Here is a 16850-nt window from a genome sequence, read left to right on the forward strand (position 1 = left end):
AGGCTACACTGGGGAAGATGACACTCGAGCTGAGTATTGAAGAATGAGAAAATTTTGCTTGAAAAAGGCCAGAAGGGCTTCTGTGGCAGCAGAAACAGTGCAAGCAAATAAATGCCTACAAAGCCCATTTATAGGTCAGCTGTCAAGTTTACATTTCCTAACTTCCAAGCTTCTATATCAACTGCAAATTCAGAACCTTCGCTTGTAAGGCTCATACGCTTCTTAAACTCTCCCCCACAACATGGCCCACTCACAACTTTTCCCTTCTCGGATGATGGCAACCCCATTCTTCTGGTTGCTCATGCCAGAATCCTTGGAGTTATTCTCAGCTACTTTTTGTTTCATCCCCACAACCAACTTGTCAGGAATACCCTTGGCTCTGCCGTCAAAATGTATGCAGGATCTGAGTTTTCTCAAACCTGTTACTGCTACCACCCTGGTCTGAGCCACTCCTGTCTGCTTCTACTTGTGCCCATCTACATTCTCTAGATAGCACCCAGAGTGACCCTTTTCAAATAAAAGTACGATCATAGTACTTCTCTGCTCAAAACTTCTATGGTTTGCATTTCACTCGGATGAAAGCTGGGATCCTTGCAAGGGCCGACAAAACCCTCCCGTGGTTTTTGGCCTCACACCTTCCCTTGCCTTTCTGATTGCTTCCACTACTCCCCCTTGATTTCATTTGGCCCTCTGATTTTGTTTGGTCCAAGCAGTGGTTTATAGTTTTATTTTTCTCTTTGACTATGTACTATTGAAAAGGCAGGAACTCTAAGTAGGCAAGGTGTACCAGTTCCTTGCTCTACAAGCACCCATTGTCTGACTCCTTGCTTGCTCAAGCATTCACATACCTGCAGGACCCTGACAGGCCTTGGATGTCCCCCGCAGGGTAGGAGGCAAATGTGGAACCACTGAAGGTTTTAAGTGGGCCATCTTCGTATTTAGAGAGATTGTTTCGCTTTCAGCATGGGAAATGGATTTAAGGGGAACCCCACTGGAAGCAAGCAGTGGAAGAGGGAAAAGTTAAGGAGCTTTTTATGACACTCCACATGGGAGCCTGTGCTTAGGGTATGGTTGTTCATGGGAGTGGAGAGGAGATTCCAGATTCCAGAAATACTTTACTGTAGAATTGGCAGGACCTAAAACTGGCAGGACCTTGTCTACATATGGGGTTTCTGAGTTGAGTCACCTGGTAGATGAAGGTACCACTTACTGAACACGGGATATACGCAGAAAGATGAAATTTGAAGATAAGGAATGGGGGGAAATGTAGATTTCCTTTCGGATATTTTGATTTGGAAGCATCCAAGGATGAGCCACCACTGCGTACCTGCAGCAAGCAATTGGATTTAGGGTTCTCAGGAGCAGGGAGAGCTGTGGAAATTCCAGAAGTGGAAATCTGGACTAGAAATTTGAGTTGACTATGACTTTAATAAAAGTCTTCTTTTTCTCCTTCCCCCTTCCCTCCCCCTCCTCTTAATTAGAAGTACCGTTTTTCTTCTTCCGAATTTCACTTTTTACTTCCATCATAACTTTCCCCGGAACACACACTACGGACATCGTCGATGTGAAAAGGCAGGAGCTGTAACAGAGTGAAGCAAAAACGTGGGGGCCGATCTCGTTCCTAAAGCACACGAATATTTGACTTCTGATGTAGGCATTTCTACAGCTGGGGATGAGCTCAGGCGCTGTGTGACTATGTCCTCCTTCCTTCCTTTTCAAGGAAACTCCGGAGGCCCGACTCCCCCTTTCGGGCCCGGTCTCCCGCACGCGCTCGCCGGCGGGTCCTTTTAACCAGCGTTCACCGAGTTTCCCGGAAGGTGCGGCCACGGACGTGACGCGCGGGAACAGGCCGGGGCCGCGGGCACCGCGGGCACCAGGCCCGGGCGAGTCGGGTCCCTCTCCCGGGGAGGCCGCGCGGGCCCCCCGGCCCCTGGCGGCGGCGTCCGCCCCTGCCCCGGAGGAGGCGGGGGGCGGGCTGCGGCGGCCCGGGCCCCCGGGAGGGCGCGCGCCGCCGCCCGCCTGGCCCGCATTGTCTCAGCTCCATAGCAACTCGGCGGCGTCGGCGTGCGCCCCGGCTCCCGCTCCCGGGGAGAGACGGGCGCTGCCGGGCGATGGCGCCCTGACGGCCCCGCGCGGGCGCCGGGCGCGGGCAACGGCGGCGGCATGGCCCCGAGGCGGCTCACCGCGGGTAGGTGCGGCGGCGGGGACCCCACACCCGCCTCTGGCCGTGACTTCTCGCCCGGGCGCCCCCCTTCCACACGTTCCACACCCTGGCTCCCCTGCGCTCTCTGAGCTTTTTATTGCGAATGCCACCCGCTCCCTCTACCCCCGCTCCGCCCCCGGCGACCCCCGTTTGCATTGCCTCATTGGCACCGTCTTATTTTGTCTTGCTTAATTCTCCGTTTTGCAGCCGGAATAATGGAAGCCTACGAGGTTAACTTCAGGGTCACAGTGAATTAGTGACCAAGCTGGATTCCAGAGGCCTTTCCTCCCCACTTCCACCTTGAATTCCAACTTAAAATTCAATCCATGTGCAGAGAATGGACGGAGGGCCAAAATTTTACTGAGCTTGCCCACGGATAAAGCAGGGCTAGGTGCTGTCTCGAATTATTTCATTTACTTTAAAAGGAAATCAGATTTGAGTGAGATAATGTCATATTTTATCTTGTTTCAGAGCCACCAGATATTACAGAAGAAGGATTTGTAAGTACAATTTTAGAGGACTATTTTTCCCTCTTGGCTTTTTAAAATCATAGATTGTAGAAGAAAGCTGTATATTTTCTCCTTTTGCCAAATGAATATAATCGAAGCTTTGGCTTGGTTAACAGTGGTGCTGAGTACAAGCATTTTTACATTCTTTAACAGGTACATTTTTAGGAAGAGGCCAGTTGATTTTTATGGTGGATGTTTTTACATAAATGACCTCATTTAATTTCTCTAAACTCTTTCATGACTCCGTGCGAGGTAGGTTTTATCTCCATGGTTTTATTGTGATGTGGCGCTGCAGTTCCTGGTTGTGTAAACATTAGTAGATGGCGCTGATTGATAACAAGTGGTCACTTTATAGTTATAATTACTTTAAAAATGTACTGAGTGTTTCAGGTCAGACTTCTGGTGAGTCGAGTAGTAATAAGTACTTTGCCAAATAGGTTATATCCTTGATCATTTAAGTGAGTGCTTCATTTAGGATGGGTTCTATTGTAACTCCTGTTGGATATTTAAGGAACTTGCTCAAAGTTAAACAACCAGATAGGAGGTAGTAGAGCCCATTTCCTACTAAGGTTGGAATTTGATTCCAAGAGCCCTAACCACTGTAGGGGCCAAGGGCAGGCTGCCCCATGACGGGCCACTTTGGCATGAAGATTATTTTCAGTTAAAAAGCAGTTAAAACCCAGCAGATTGAGGAACAGCTCTTTATCTCTCCTGCAACTGCCTAAAAAGAATTTAGGTAGAGGATCCAGGAAAAGAACCATCACCACAGAGAACAACATTATGGTATGAACAAGTTACGGTAGACAGGGAAGAACCTGGCAAGGCCTGTTTGATCCAAGTCCTCCATGTCCCATTGTTTCCCAGTGGCCCAGCACACATTTGCTTACCAAACATTTCCTCTTTTTCATCTTCCTGTGAATTGCGCTCTTTCCCTTGGAACTCTCACACCCCTACCCCTTCTCCTTGAGTCAGAAGGACATAAAGGCCTCATTTTGCCTATCTTTGGAATTTCCATGTCTTTGTGGATTCCCCATATGCACACTATTAAATCTGATCTTCTCCTGTTAATCTGTCCCATGTAAATGCAATTCACGTAGTCTAGCTGGAAGGCCTTGAGGGCAGAGAAGAATTTTTCCTCCCCTTCACCACTTCTCTGTGCTATTTGGCTTATGTCTTCCAGCACTTATTTCTCTTGTTGGCCAATTACCTTATTTGCTTTTGGCTTTTTATTCAACAAACGTGAGGGCCTCTGTATCCACAGTGCACTACTAGATGCTGAAGGTAAGTCTCAAAAAGTTTACAGTCTACCTGGGAGGGGCTGTGAAAGGAGAGGGTGAGGGGCTGCATCTGCTAGCACCTTCCATTTTCACCCTTCTGGACCTTTGGCCCACTACTGAGAGAGAGAGAGAGAGCGACAGACAGACAGACAGACAGACATCAAGGTCGATACACAAACAGCATGCCAGTAACTCCACCCATCTTCTTGTTGCCTCAGTGTAACCCTGGGTAGTGGCAGATTTCTTTAAACTGTTTCCGGAACTGTTCTTCATTCCTGCAGGAGGTCAGCATTTCTGGAGCCAATCTTTCCCATACAATTCCACCATAAATTCTCTGAGGAGCACTCAGCAGCATTGTATTTAACCATTTGAGTAGCCTTCTGACCCCTCAGGTCTTTGTAACTGTTTGGGAACTCTTAACAGCTCCAAGACTCTATTAGCCACCCCTCTTTCTCTTGGTGTCTCTGATACCACCATCTCCTGGTTTCCCATCTCTCCTTTTCATGTCCCCATTTCCGGCTTCTCTTTCTTTTGCCCGTGAAAGTGTTGACCCTCTTCAGGACTCTGTTCCACAGACTACTTCTGGGGGAGCTCTTCTTCTCCTATAGTTTTAGCTACTCTTATGTCCCAGAGCTTCCAGATCTATACGTCTCCAGCCCAGACACCTTTTCTGACGCCAGCACCCTATATCCGTTGGCTTATGGGGCACCTTCATCAGCTGGATGTCCTTGCATCACCGCCACAGTCCCATTCCTATTCCACACTCTCTCAAGAGTGTGATAAAGTGACCTTTTCTCTCTGCTCCCCTCAGCCCTGTGCTGTTTTTCTTCCTCTTTTTCTTGTTTTGGTTCATGGTACCACTGGCCATTCAGTCGTCCAAGAAGCCAGAACTTTCTTCCCCTGTCTTCACCTCCCACCTGCAATCATTTACCAAGTTCCTTTCCTATCTGGGTCTTTTTCTCCAGCCTCACAGCTACTGTCTTATTTCAGGCCCTCATCCTGGGCCTGGACCCTGGCAGTAGTCCTAACTGATATCACTGCCTCCAATATTCACTCTGTCGACTCCAATTTTTCTTGGCCTAAAGCTTAAAGTGCAAACTCGTGTGCATTGCCTGCGCTGGATGATTATTGCTTTGCTCTGTCTACCTTCAGATTCTCCCCCTCCCATCACTCCTGCCCTGGCTCCCTGGCTGTCAGATTGCTATTAACTCTTTTAAAGAATTACCACGTTACTTGATTGCTCCACTCTTTTATTAATCCTCCTATTTATTGAATGCTGACTACAGGCTAGTATTTAACCTCATTACAACTCCATTAGGTTGTTATTAATCACCCACGTTTCACAGATGAGGAAGTTGAAGTCCACAACTCTTAACCAACTTGGCTGGAGGCCACACCTCTAGTAACTGGCCGAGCCGGAAAGTCAAACACCTCCCTCCAGCATTCAAAATCTTTTCTATGGCTTTTTAGCCTTTTTTAACCTTACCTCCCAGTACTTTCCGTGTGATAGACAAAGTTCATACTCTTTTGGGATTATTAAGCACTTCCACATTTCTTCTGCTCCAGCCAAACTGCTCCTCTTGCCCTCTTGCCTTTGCCATGCGGTTTTGCCTCCGTTACCCTCCGCGTCTCTTTCCCAGTCTTGCACACCCTTCAAGGCCCAGCTCACCTCCTCAATGACAGCTGACTAACCTCACGTCATCTGGACTGCCTTTGAACTCTGTGCAGCTTGCCCTAGAGACCAGTTTGTGACCAGCTCCTGCAATTCATGTGCTCACCCAGGATTATCGATAGATTAAATGATTCATGCCTTGCACATATATTTACCTCAGTTTTTCAAAAGTGTCAAAATAATTTTTTTCTCATTGATATTCTTAGAGATATAATGTGGCAGAGCTCTCTGGCTCGCCAGATCGATTCTACCCTTTCCCACGATATATGCTAGACACGTTGCTTTCTAGATTAGACTACATTTTCTAGCTGATGTTTACAGGGATTAAATCAGTCACACCCAACTGGTACCTGGTCAAGCCACAATTAGAACCTGGGTCTAACTAACTCTATCAAATGCACAAAGCAAGAGACCATGCCCTTTTCTTCTTTCCTGCTGGCTGGAAGGAGGGTGTGATGCTGGAGCAGAAGCAGTCAGCTGGGATCATGAGGGAGAAGTGGCATCAGCTTTCCAGAAGTAAGACGCGCCATTTCTGCTTACATTCCACTGACCAAAATTTGGTTACATGACCACATTTAGTTGTAAGGAAGCCTAGAAAATGTTGTCTTTTAGAATAAATCATTTGTTGTCAGGGACACATTGCCTTGTGTATGATTTAACTTTTTATGTGGAAAATTTGCAATTTCTTCACACAATTGTGAATTCCTACTGGGCTGGTACTGGGTCTCAGTACAATCTTAATATACCCTGTGGTGTGTAGCACAATGTCCAGAATATGCTATTAGATGATTAATACATTTTGGTTGATGGATATTTTCATATATGATAACTAGTGTGATTTATTTCATTTATTTTTAATTTTGTTTTATTCAAAAAATTTTTAGAGTTGACACACAATGTTACATTAGTTTCAGATGTACAACATAGTGATTCAACTTCTCTGTTATGCCATGTTTCACTTATTATCTTTTTTTTGCAAAGTTTCTTTTGATATATATTCTATATTTCTTAAGCTCCTCTCTCCTGGCATTCTTCTACTTCAGTGTCTTTGTTAACTTTGTATTTGATTGGTTTTTGATAATTCTCTCTTAGGGAAAATACAGACAAAAATGTTAATACATTCAATTTTCTCATCAGTTCCTCTGGGGGTATATTTTTAATTATAAAAGCAATGTATGAATATTCTTATAAATAATTCAAGTAATAAAGTGATAAAGTGAATATTCTTTTCATCACTTGCTTCTACCCAAGCCCCTTTCATTTTTATATTCCATAAAAACTGAAATATAAATCTGTCATAGCAAGAAAAGTTGAGTTCAGATTGCTTTATGTTACATTGGGATTTGATTATGCGTTAGGTATACATGGAGAAGAGTTTAAAGTGAAAGTGACTGCTAAATTATTTTTAACTTTAAAATAGAAAATAAATTCATTTAAAAGCTTAATTACTCGACTCTTAAATCCAAAATAATCATATTTTTTTCTTGTGCCTTGAAATTTTTAAAAAAAATATTTATTTATTTACTTTTTTGGAAAAGGAGGAGGAGGGGCAGAGGGAGAGAATCTTTCAAGGAGACTCCCCACTGAGCAAGGAGCCCGACCCAGGGCTCAATACCACCACCCCGAGATCATGACCTGAGCCGAAACCAAGGGTCGACACTTAACCAACTGAGGCACCCAGGCACCCCTAAAAATTTCATAGTTTGAAACTATGCAGGAGGGTACATCATGCCTCAAAAATAGTCTTTGTAGAGTAAAAATTTTGTAGTACAGTGACTTCTTTTTTTTTTTTGGACGATTGTCTGATATATGAAGCCCACTTTCGTTAACTTTAAAAGCAGATGCCATTTAAAAAAGAAAAAAAGTGAAAAAAAAGCAGATCCCTTTATTTTTACCATCAAAACAAGAGAGACTAGTTCATGCAGTATTTACTGTATCATACTTGTTAAAAATGATATTCATTTTTAGCTAATCCTTAGCTTGTTCAAATTCATACTCTGTTATTTGTATAGGTTGAATGAACTTAGAATAAACACAGAGGTGGCATTCTATGGGAATGGTGGAGGGCAGGAGCAGGTAAATGTAGGCACCATTCCTTCTTTCCCCCAGTTCCCTTTCTTTTCTTAAAAGGGTGTGCCAGAAGTGTTTCCAGCAAGTCATTTGGAAACTGAGACAGGTCCTGGAAGTCCTTTGGAAAGTGTTAGGCTGTTTGGAATTCTTCCATCTCTGTGGACTCCAATTCTCTGGGTGGAATCTAATTCTCTGATGCTTTCTCGAACTCCAGGAACTGCATGAGAAGTTCCACCAATAAGTTAGTGAACGAGTATATTGTTAAGCAACTACTTGCATATATCGCTTTATTAGACACTACTGGGGACACACATTGTCAGTCACTCTTCCCCAAAGTGGTATAGTTTCTGATTGCAGGCATGACCTTTAATGTGAAACAATAAGAGGATAAGCAGTTTATGTTTAAGTGTGAATTTTGAGGCTTGAACCAAAAGTGTATTAGGACTTAGGGAAGCTTTTTACCCATGGGTAAGGTGTAAAATGGAAGAGGTGATAAAGAGTGGGAGGTACTCTCTCTCTTTCATTTTTAAATTTTTTTTAATTTTTTAAGATTTTTTATGTATTTATTTGACAGAGAGAGACACAGTAAGAGAGGGAACACAAGCAGGGGGAGTGGGAGAGGGAGAAGCAGGCTTCCCGCAGAGCAGGGAGCCCGATGTGGGGCTCGATCCCAGAACCCTGGGATCATGACCTGAGCCGAAGGCAGATGCTTAATGACTGAGCCACCCAGGCGCCCCATTCTCTCTCTTTTAAATGAGAATGTCAGGTTGTAAGGACCTTTGTACAGGGAGAAAGCCTTAGGGTATTTGGCCAAATGAACTGACTAAAGCCAAGTAGGTTTGATTTGAGATGAAATTGAATGAAAGGTAATTGAGGGCTTCCTTTACCTTCCCCAGGTCTTTGAGACTTTCTTCCAGTAGAGACAGTGAGAACAGAAATCAAATAGAAAAGTACTGGGGCGCCTGGGTGGCTCAATCGGTTAAGCATCTGCCTTCGGCTCAGGTCATGATCTCCGGATCCTGGGATCAAGCCCCACATAGGGCTCCCTGCTCAGAGGGGAGTATGCTTCTCTCTCTCTCTCTCTCTCTCCCCCTCTCTCCCTACTTCCCTCTGCCCCTCCCCACTGCTCATTCTCTCTCTCAAATAAATAAAATCTTTAAAAATAAAAAAAAGTACTGCTGGATAGGTGCTGATTGTAATTTGTGATGATAACTCTTGAGAATGAAAGGAGGAGAGTCCATACTTAAATTGCATGAGCTACCCTTATTTTTTTTTTTAAGATTTTGTTTATTTATTTGTCAAAGAGAGAGAGCATAAGCAGGGGGAGCGGCAGGCAGAGGGAGAAGCAGGCTCCCCGCCAAGGAAGGAGCCCGATGCGGGACTCGATCCCATGACCCTGGGACCATGACCTGAGCCAAAGGCAGACTCTTAATGGACTGAGCCACCCAGGTGTCCTGAGCTACCCTTATTTTCTCCCACGTTCATAGAGTACATTCATAATACAGTCAATTTTGTGAACCAGTGAGGGTCTGAGAAATGCACTATGAGCTCTTAAGTTTCCCAAAATGCTTTGATATAAGCAAGGTACACTTTCAACAAGCCACTTTGTGGAGCTTGTTTCTCATTTCTGTGTTCTCGTTTTCTGACTGTTTTCGTCTTTTAGCAGTATCTCTCCTTTTTATTTTATTAATATTGTTTTATTAGAGTCTTTATTAGGTTTATCAGTCTTTTCAGCTTTCACGTCCTTAATGTAATCATTCAAGCATTCATTCAACAAAAATGTTGTAATCATCTATTACATAAAAGCATTGAGAATTTATTTATTTATTTAGATTTACTTATTTATTTAGAGAGAGAGAGCAGGGGAAGGGGCAGTGGGAGAGGGAGAGAGAATCTCAAGCAGAGTCCATGCTGAGCGCAGAGCCCAGTATGGGCTTGATCCCAGGACCCCAAGACCATAACCTGAGCCAAAATTAAGAGTCAGCCGCTTAACCAACTGAGTTATTGAGGTGCCCCTAAAAGCATTGGGAATCTAAATAAATAAAATCTTAAAAAAAAGAGGGGGGGCACCTGAATGGCTCAGTTGGTTAAGCGGCTGCCTTCGGCTCAGGTCATGATCTCAGGGTCCTGGGATTGAGCCCCACATAAGGCTCCCTGCTTAGCAGGGAGCCTGATTCTCCCTCTCCAACTCCCCCACAACTTGTGCTCTCTCTCTTGCCCACTTTCTCTCTCAGATAAATAAATAAAATCTTAAAAAAAATAAAAGCATTGGGAATTTAAAAAGTGAATAAAAAGTTGTCTTTTTCTTCCAAAAGTTCATGATCCAGTGGGTGAGACATGTAAACAGGCAGTTTTAGTATGAAGTATTAAAGATTGTGATGGGGGAGCATAGATGACTTTTGGGAAAGAAAAAGGATAAATAGGAGAATAAGGCAAGAAGAGATTTTCTAGGTAGAATAATTAGCATGTGCAAAGGTGCAGAACTGTAAAAAAAATTGCTATGACTGAAGTATGGTAGTACGAGTTGGGGTTGGACAGCTGGGCAATAGCCAAATTGCATTAATCATAAACTCTTTTTGTGATAGAAAAGATTGGGGATTGGGGGGACAGGTGGATCTGTTTGTATTAATAGAGATGTGGTTAGAAAGACTGATTCATAGTGTGGTGTGGTTAAGGATGGGTAGGGAAGATGAAGTTTGGCACGTTATGACCAGGAGGGTGAAGCAGAGGTGCTAGGGATCTGACCCTTAGAGGATGGGATCCCAGGGTAGTAGTCAGAAGATGATCAGATGTCCAGGGGTTTATTCTAGAGAGGATGATAGTGATTTGGGATCTGTCATTTAGTACACAGGAGGCTAAGAAGGCTGTCCATAAGGTGCCGAGAGACTTGGGTATTGTTTCCTTGTACATAAGTCTCCACTCCATTATATTATGAAAAACTTTAAACATACAAGGAAGTTGAAAGAATTGTATAGTGAACACCTATATACCCACCACCAGGATGTCACAGTTATTAACGTTTTGCTACATTTGTTTTTACATGTTTCTAATCCTGTCCACTATGCCATTTATCCATCAATCCACTTTTAAACTATGTTTCAAAGTAAGTTGCAGGTATCCCTAAGATAGACATCAACCCTAAACATTTCTTTTTCTCTCTTTCTTTTTTTTTAGAGAGAGATTGAGAGCACAAGCAGGGGTGGAGGGGGGTAAGGGCAAAAGGAGAGGGAGAGAGAATCCCAAGCAGGCTACATGCCCAGCACAGAGCCCGATGCAGGGCTCAGTCTCACAACCCTGAGATCATGACCTGAGCTGAAATCAAGAGTCCGATGCTCAACTGACTGAGCCTCCCAAGTGGCTCTGTATTCATTAGACAGTAACTTGCCTCTGGTTACCATTATTCTACTTTCTGTCTTTAAAGATTCGACTATTCTAGGTACCTCATATAAGTGGAATCATACAATATTTGTCCTTTTGTCTCTGGCTTATTTTATTTAGCATAACATTTTCAAGGATCATCCATGTTGTTGCATGAATCAGAATTTTATTCCTTTTTAAGGCTGAATACCATTCCATGTATGTATATACCACATCTCGTTTATCCTTTGGTATGTCAATGGACATTTGAGTTGCTTCCACTTTTTGGCTATTAGGAATAATGCCACTATGAACATGGGTGTACAATATTCTATTTGAGTCTCTGCTTTCAGTTCTTTTGGGCATATACCCAGAATTGGAATTGCTGGGTCATATGGTAATTATATATAATATTTTTTGAGGAACTGCCACACTATGGTCCACAGTAGCTACACTATCTCACATTCCCACCAGCAGCATATAAACATCCCAATTTCTCCACATCCCCACCAGTACTTGTTATTTTACTTTTTTTTCTTTTAAATTGCAGCCCACCTAGTAGATGTGAAGTGATATCTCATTGTGGTTTTGATTTTAATTTCTCTTATTGCTAGTGATGTTGAGCATCTTTTCACATACTTATTGACTACCTGAATATCTTCTTTGGAGAAATGTCTATTCACGACATTTGCCCATTTAAAAAATGTGGATTGTTTATCTTTTTCTTGATTCTCAGATATATGATTTGCAAATATTTTCTCACATTCTGTAGGTGGCCTTTTCACTTTCTTTTTTTTTTTTTTAAAGATTTTTAAAATTTATTTATTTGACAGAGACATAGTGAGAGCAGGGACACAAGCAGGGGGAGTGGGAGAGGGGGAAGCAGGCTTCCTGCTGAGCAGGGAGCCCGACGCGGGGCTTGATCCCAGGACCCTGGGATCATGACCTGAGCTGAAGGCAGATGCTTAACGACTGAGCCACCCAGGCGCCCCACCTTTTCACTTTCTTAATAGATGCCTTTGATGCGCAAAATATTAAAATTTTCATAAAGTCCAATTTTTCTTTTATTGCTCATGCTTTTGGTGTAATGTCTAAGAATCCATGGGGAAATACAAGGTCATAAAGAATTATCTTTATGTTTTTTGGGAAGTATTTTATAGTTTTAGTTCTTATGTTTAGGTCTTTCATCCATTTTGAGTTAATTTTTGTGTATGGTATAAGGTAAGGGTCCAACTTCATTCTTTTGCATGTGGATATTCAGTTTTCTAGCACCATTTGTTGATAAATAGTGTCCTTTCCTCACTGAATGGTCTTAGCACCCTTGTTGAAAACCATTTGACCATGTATGAGAGGGTTTATTTATGGACTCTATTCCAGTGGTCTCTATCTCTGTTTTTTATGCCACACTGTTTTGATTACTGTAGTTTTGTAGTAAGTATTGAAATCAGGATATGTGAGTTCTCCAAATTTGTTCTTTTTCAAGATGGTTTTGGCTATTTGCGGTCCCTTGAAATTCCATATGAGTTTTAGGATGAGTTTTTCTATTTCTGCAAAAAATAATGTTATTGGGATTTTGGTGGAGATCTGTTATAATTAATGTTATGGGGATTTTGGTACTAAATCTGTAGATTGCTTTGGGTGGTATTGTCATCTTAACAATATTGTCTTCCAATTCATAAACATGGTATGTTTTCCATGTATTTATGTCTTCTCTTACTACTTTGCAGCAAATTTCTTTGTAAATCAAATTATTTTCTTAATTTCCTTTTTTGGATGTAGGTAACATTTTTTAATATCAAGTTTTATGGTTGAAATGCCTGTATGCAGTTACTAATCTAGATTTTTTTAATGGTGATCTCTTAAAATTCTTGAATAGTCTCTGTAGGTAGGAAACTGTTCACCCAAAAAGAGTTAAAAATTTTTAGACAGTTTTTTGTAACCATTCAAAATTGCAAGAGTTGAAATTAAAATTTAATAGTTCTTCTTCTCATGACAAATGTCAAAATTTCTGAGGGTAAACAAATTGATTTAGAAATCAATAAAATGTTTCATATCAAATATTTCTAAATAATGATGAAACTATGTTGCAGTATATGCATATAGTTTTTGAGTGATCACCTTGTATCTAGCTTGGATACTACCACAGGCAAACATCAGTTACCAGTGGACAGAAATATCTGATATATGTGAAGGCAGAGATTTGAGGCCATTATCTGTAGCCTTCCAGGATCTCCCTTCCCCCCTTCCTCCAAGCTGTCAGCACCTTTGGCTGTGCATGGTTTTCTTGGACATCTCAAACAGTCTCTTCTGGCAGCTTCATGGGAGGGTGATATGCTCTACAGATAGCTAATAAATCTGTGGGAGAGGGGGAAGCAGGCTTCCCAAGCAGGCAACTCCTTGGCTATGCTCAGTGTCTTACAGAGGAGCGGTAGGTGTGGGATGTAACTCGTCAATCGCCTTCTCCAGGGGAGGGAGATGGACACAAGGAGTCCCAAACCAGGTTGCTCACAACCAGACATCACAATCCTGGAAGCTCCAGCCATCCCTGGCTGTGCCTGGTTGCCTTGAAGGCTGAAGATGTCCACTTTGTCTTGACCCATTAAAGTCTATTGTCTGTACACCACTGTTTTATTGCATCCTGGTGGAAAGCTCTGGTCTAGTGATTGGCTTGTTTAGAAAGGAGAGAAGAAAGACTATGTGTACTTTAGGAAGAAACAGCAAAAATAGGTGCATCCTGGTAGGTGTAATTTTGGAAATATGGTCTGTCCTATTCACTGATTAATGAGAGCATTCTTTTTTTTTTTTTTAAGATTTTATTTATTTATTTGTCAAGGAGACAGAGAGAGCACAAGCAGGGGGAGTGGCAGGCAGAGCAGGCAGAGGGAGAAGCAGGCTCCCCACTGAGCAAGGAACCCGATGTGAGACTTGATCCCAGGACCCTCGGATCATGACCTGAGCTGAAGGCAGATGCTTCACCGACTGAGCCACCCAGGCATCCCTGATGAGAGCATTCTTTTTTTAAAATTTTATTTATTTATTTATTTTTTATTTGACAGAGAGAGAGAGAGAGCACAAGCAGGGAGAGCGGCAGGCAGAGGCAGAGGGAGAGGGAGAAGCAGGCTTCCCGCTGAGCAGGGAGCCCATGTGGGGCTCATTCCCAGGACCCCGGGATCATGACCTGAGCTGAAGGCAGACACTTAACTGTCTGAGCCACCCAGGTGCCCCCCTGATGAGAGCATTCTTAATCTAAAGTGTATCAGTACAGGATTCTGCATTGGAAATTAGATGAATGGCTTTGTGTGTGAATGGCTTGAAAGGAAGTTGGAAACTTGGATTATTTTTCTACTTCTGCTTAGCTAACTGTGATCACCTTTACTATGTTTTACTTTCCACCTTTCTTTGCTCATGCATTTCTCTCTGTATTCTGCATTATTGCCTCTCATATAGGTATTTCTAATTAGAGAATTTGAAGTTATTTCAAATGCCATTTTCCCACTTGAGTCTCTTCTGATTCCTCCTACCAGATAGTATGTTTCCTTCCTTTGAGAGGAAACATTTAATATTGTAATTTTCTTTTGGTATGTATCATATTCTTTCTTGGACTATGGTTTATGTCTGTCTTTATCTTATTTCATCCTTCTTGTTTACAAGGTCTTCTCTGTATATCTTGCAACTTTTAGAGTGGTGAACTAATTGCAGTTTATCTGATTTGAGGGTGCAGCAAAACAAAATTTTAAGCAAAAAAAATTTGTCCACCATAATTAGCCAGCACATAGAAACTATTTTGCTTAACCCTCTTTAAGGAAGAAACTTGAGAAGTTTGGACTAAAAACGGAAAAGCTGACTTCACTTTCACAGATGGCACACCTGTAGTACATAAAAAAACAGGTTTCAAGTGTGTATTTAATTCTGAAAAAAATGCTCTGCCTTCTCTTGCATCATTCAGCAGAGAATCTGTGTTGCAAATTTTGCAGTCGGGTCCATGAAATGATGTAATGGAGGAATTGATTGTAACTCAGTGTTCTTCTTCATTGTACCATTAGTAACCATCACCAGTTTATTGGTTATTTGGAATATATTAATCCCAAATATGGCGACTTAGTTCATTTTAATACGGCCATGTGACTAGATTGTGGAGACTTACTAGAGTAACTGAGCTGCTTCTTCAGATCCAGGGCTTAAAAAAAATTTTTTTTAAATAAAGGGTTTTGAGAATAAAGGTTTTATTAAGATCCTTAACAAATAAGGAGAAATAAATAATAAGTCAAGGGTTGAATAAGATTCTCATTATGACAAGATGTCTGAGTACATTGGACCAGAAACTTCAGTGGGAAGGTAATTAATGCTCATTTGTTTAGAGAAGTGCAGGCCTTCCCGTTAAAGTGCAACAGGAGGACAGAGCAAATGGCACTTGGAGACCATGCTTTTTTCTTTAAAGATTTTATTTATTTATTTGAGAGAGAGAGAGAGAACAAGAACAAGCGGGGGTGGGGGGCAGAGGGAGAAGCAGACTCCCCGCTGAGCAGGGAGCCCAACATGGGTCTCGATACCAGGACCCTGAGATCATGACCTGAACTGAAGGCAGACGCTCAACCAACTGAGCCACCCAGGCGCCCCTCATGCTTATTTCTATTGTAGAACCTCCCTAATAGCAGCAGAAGTGCTGATATTTCAGATGGGGAGAAAGTAAGATACAACTTCAGAAGAGAAATCCAGATTTTGATGTTTTTGAATACTTTGAGTTTCTGTAGTTGTTAATGGAAACCCGATGGTGTGACTGAATGCCAAGGAAATGCCCTACAGGGTGGCTTGGTTTCAGGGAGACCTGAGGTTACTGAAAGCAAACTGCTCACCAGGGTGTCGGGGCACTGCTGCTTGATGAAGGTTTGTGGATCAGAGCTGCCTGAGAGTCTTAGTCCTTGCTGAGATGAGTTCAGAAATCGAGAGAAAACGCTTAGAAACTTTATGGTGGTTTGACAGTATGCTTGTATCTATTGAATTTAGTAAAAAACAATTGGCCTTTTGTATTATGTATATCTTTTATTTCATTTCCTAGTTAATTCATTCTTACTGTATTTTACAAGTTATTTGTCTGAAACTTAGGGACTAGGGAAAAAACACAACAAAACAGTTACTTCATCACAGAGAGTTTAGAAATCACTGAGTTATAGTCTCTGAGAAGGGTGAGGCATCAGGAAATGAATATATGAATTTGAGGATTATCTAGAAGTTTCTGGCTATGTGGCCGGCCAAATTCTAAGCATATGTAGGTCCATCTGACTCTGTGAAATATACATTCTCTTTTAGAGGTGAAATTTAAAAATACAGTGCTATTTTAGAAAAATTAACAAGGGACTGTACTCTACCACTGTTATTAATTAAAAATACTCACACTTCCCATCTGAGGATTTTTTATCAGGAGCCCAGTAGTGCAAAGTCTGGCCACCCTTATTGTAGCGCAGTGCCTTCTTCCATCTGGGAGCGCCTAAAAATATTTATTGAATTCAATTGATTTCTCCTAAGAGTTAGCAGAAAGTAGGTAGTTCACTAAATAAAGTCCAGAAAATTAAAGTCATTTTGAAAGGTAAAATTTGAGAGCTTGTTAGCTGTAGAGAGCCTTCACCAAATGTTACCTGCTTTGTTCTGCTTTATTAGATCTTTGTGAGTCAGAATATATTCTTTGAGACTATATTACTGAGGCAGTACTATGAATGCAGAAGATTTATGAGATCCTAAGTTGTTTGTTGTTCTAATCAACTGAG

General features: G+C 42.1%; 1 protein-coding gene across 12 annotated transcripts in view; it reads left to right on the top strand.

The window, feature by feature from the left end:
* The first annotated feature begins 1816 nt into the window (after positions 1–1816).
* The window catches only part of RGS22 (regulator of G protein signaling 22), a 125757-nt gene continuing 110723 nt past the window's right edge, over positions 1817–16850 (top strand). For 4 of the 12 annotated variants that reach the window (XM_064588071.1, XM_064588073.1, XM_064588072.1 and 1 more), the window contains exons 1-2: positions 1819–2188; positions 2675–2703. In XM_064588071.1, coding sequence (XP_064444141.1) covers positions 2164–2188; positions 2675–2703 — 54 coding nt within the window. In that variant the 5' untranslated portion in view covers positions 1819–2163. Of the gene's footprint in view, positions 2189–2410; positions 2595–2674; positions 2704–16850 lie in introns of all 12 variants that reach the window. The other 8 variants (XM_064588075.1, XM_064588069.1, XM_064588066.1 and 5 more) reach the window with 5 other exon arrangements.

Source organism: Mirounga angustirostris, unplaced genomic scaffold, assembly GCF_029215605.1.
Source record: "Mirounga angustirostris isolate CCGP_5_RB_7025 unplaced genomic scaffold, mMirAng1.0.hap1 SCAF_4, whole genome shotgun sequence".
Taxonomy (NCBI): domain Eukaryota; kingdom Metazoa; phylum Chordata; class Mammalia; order Carnivora; family Phocidae; genus Mirounga; species Mirounga angustirostris.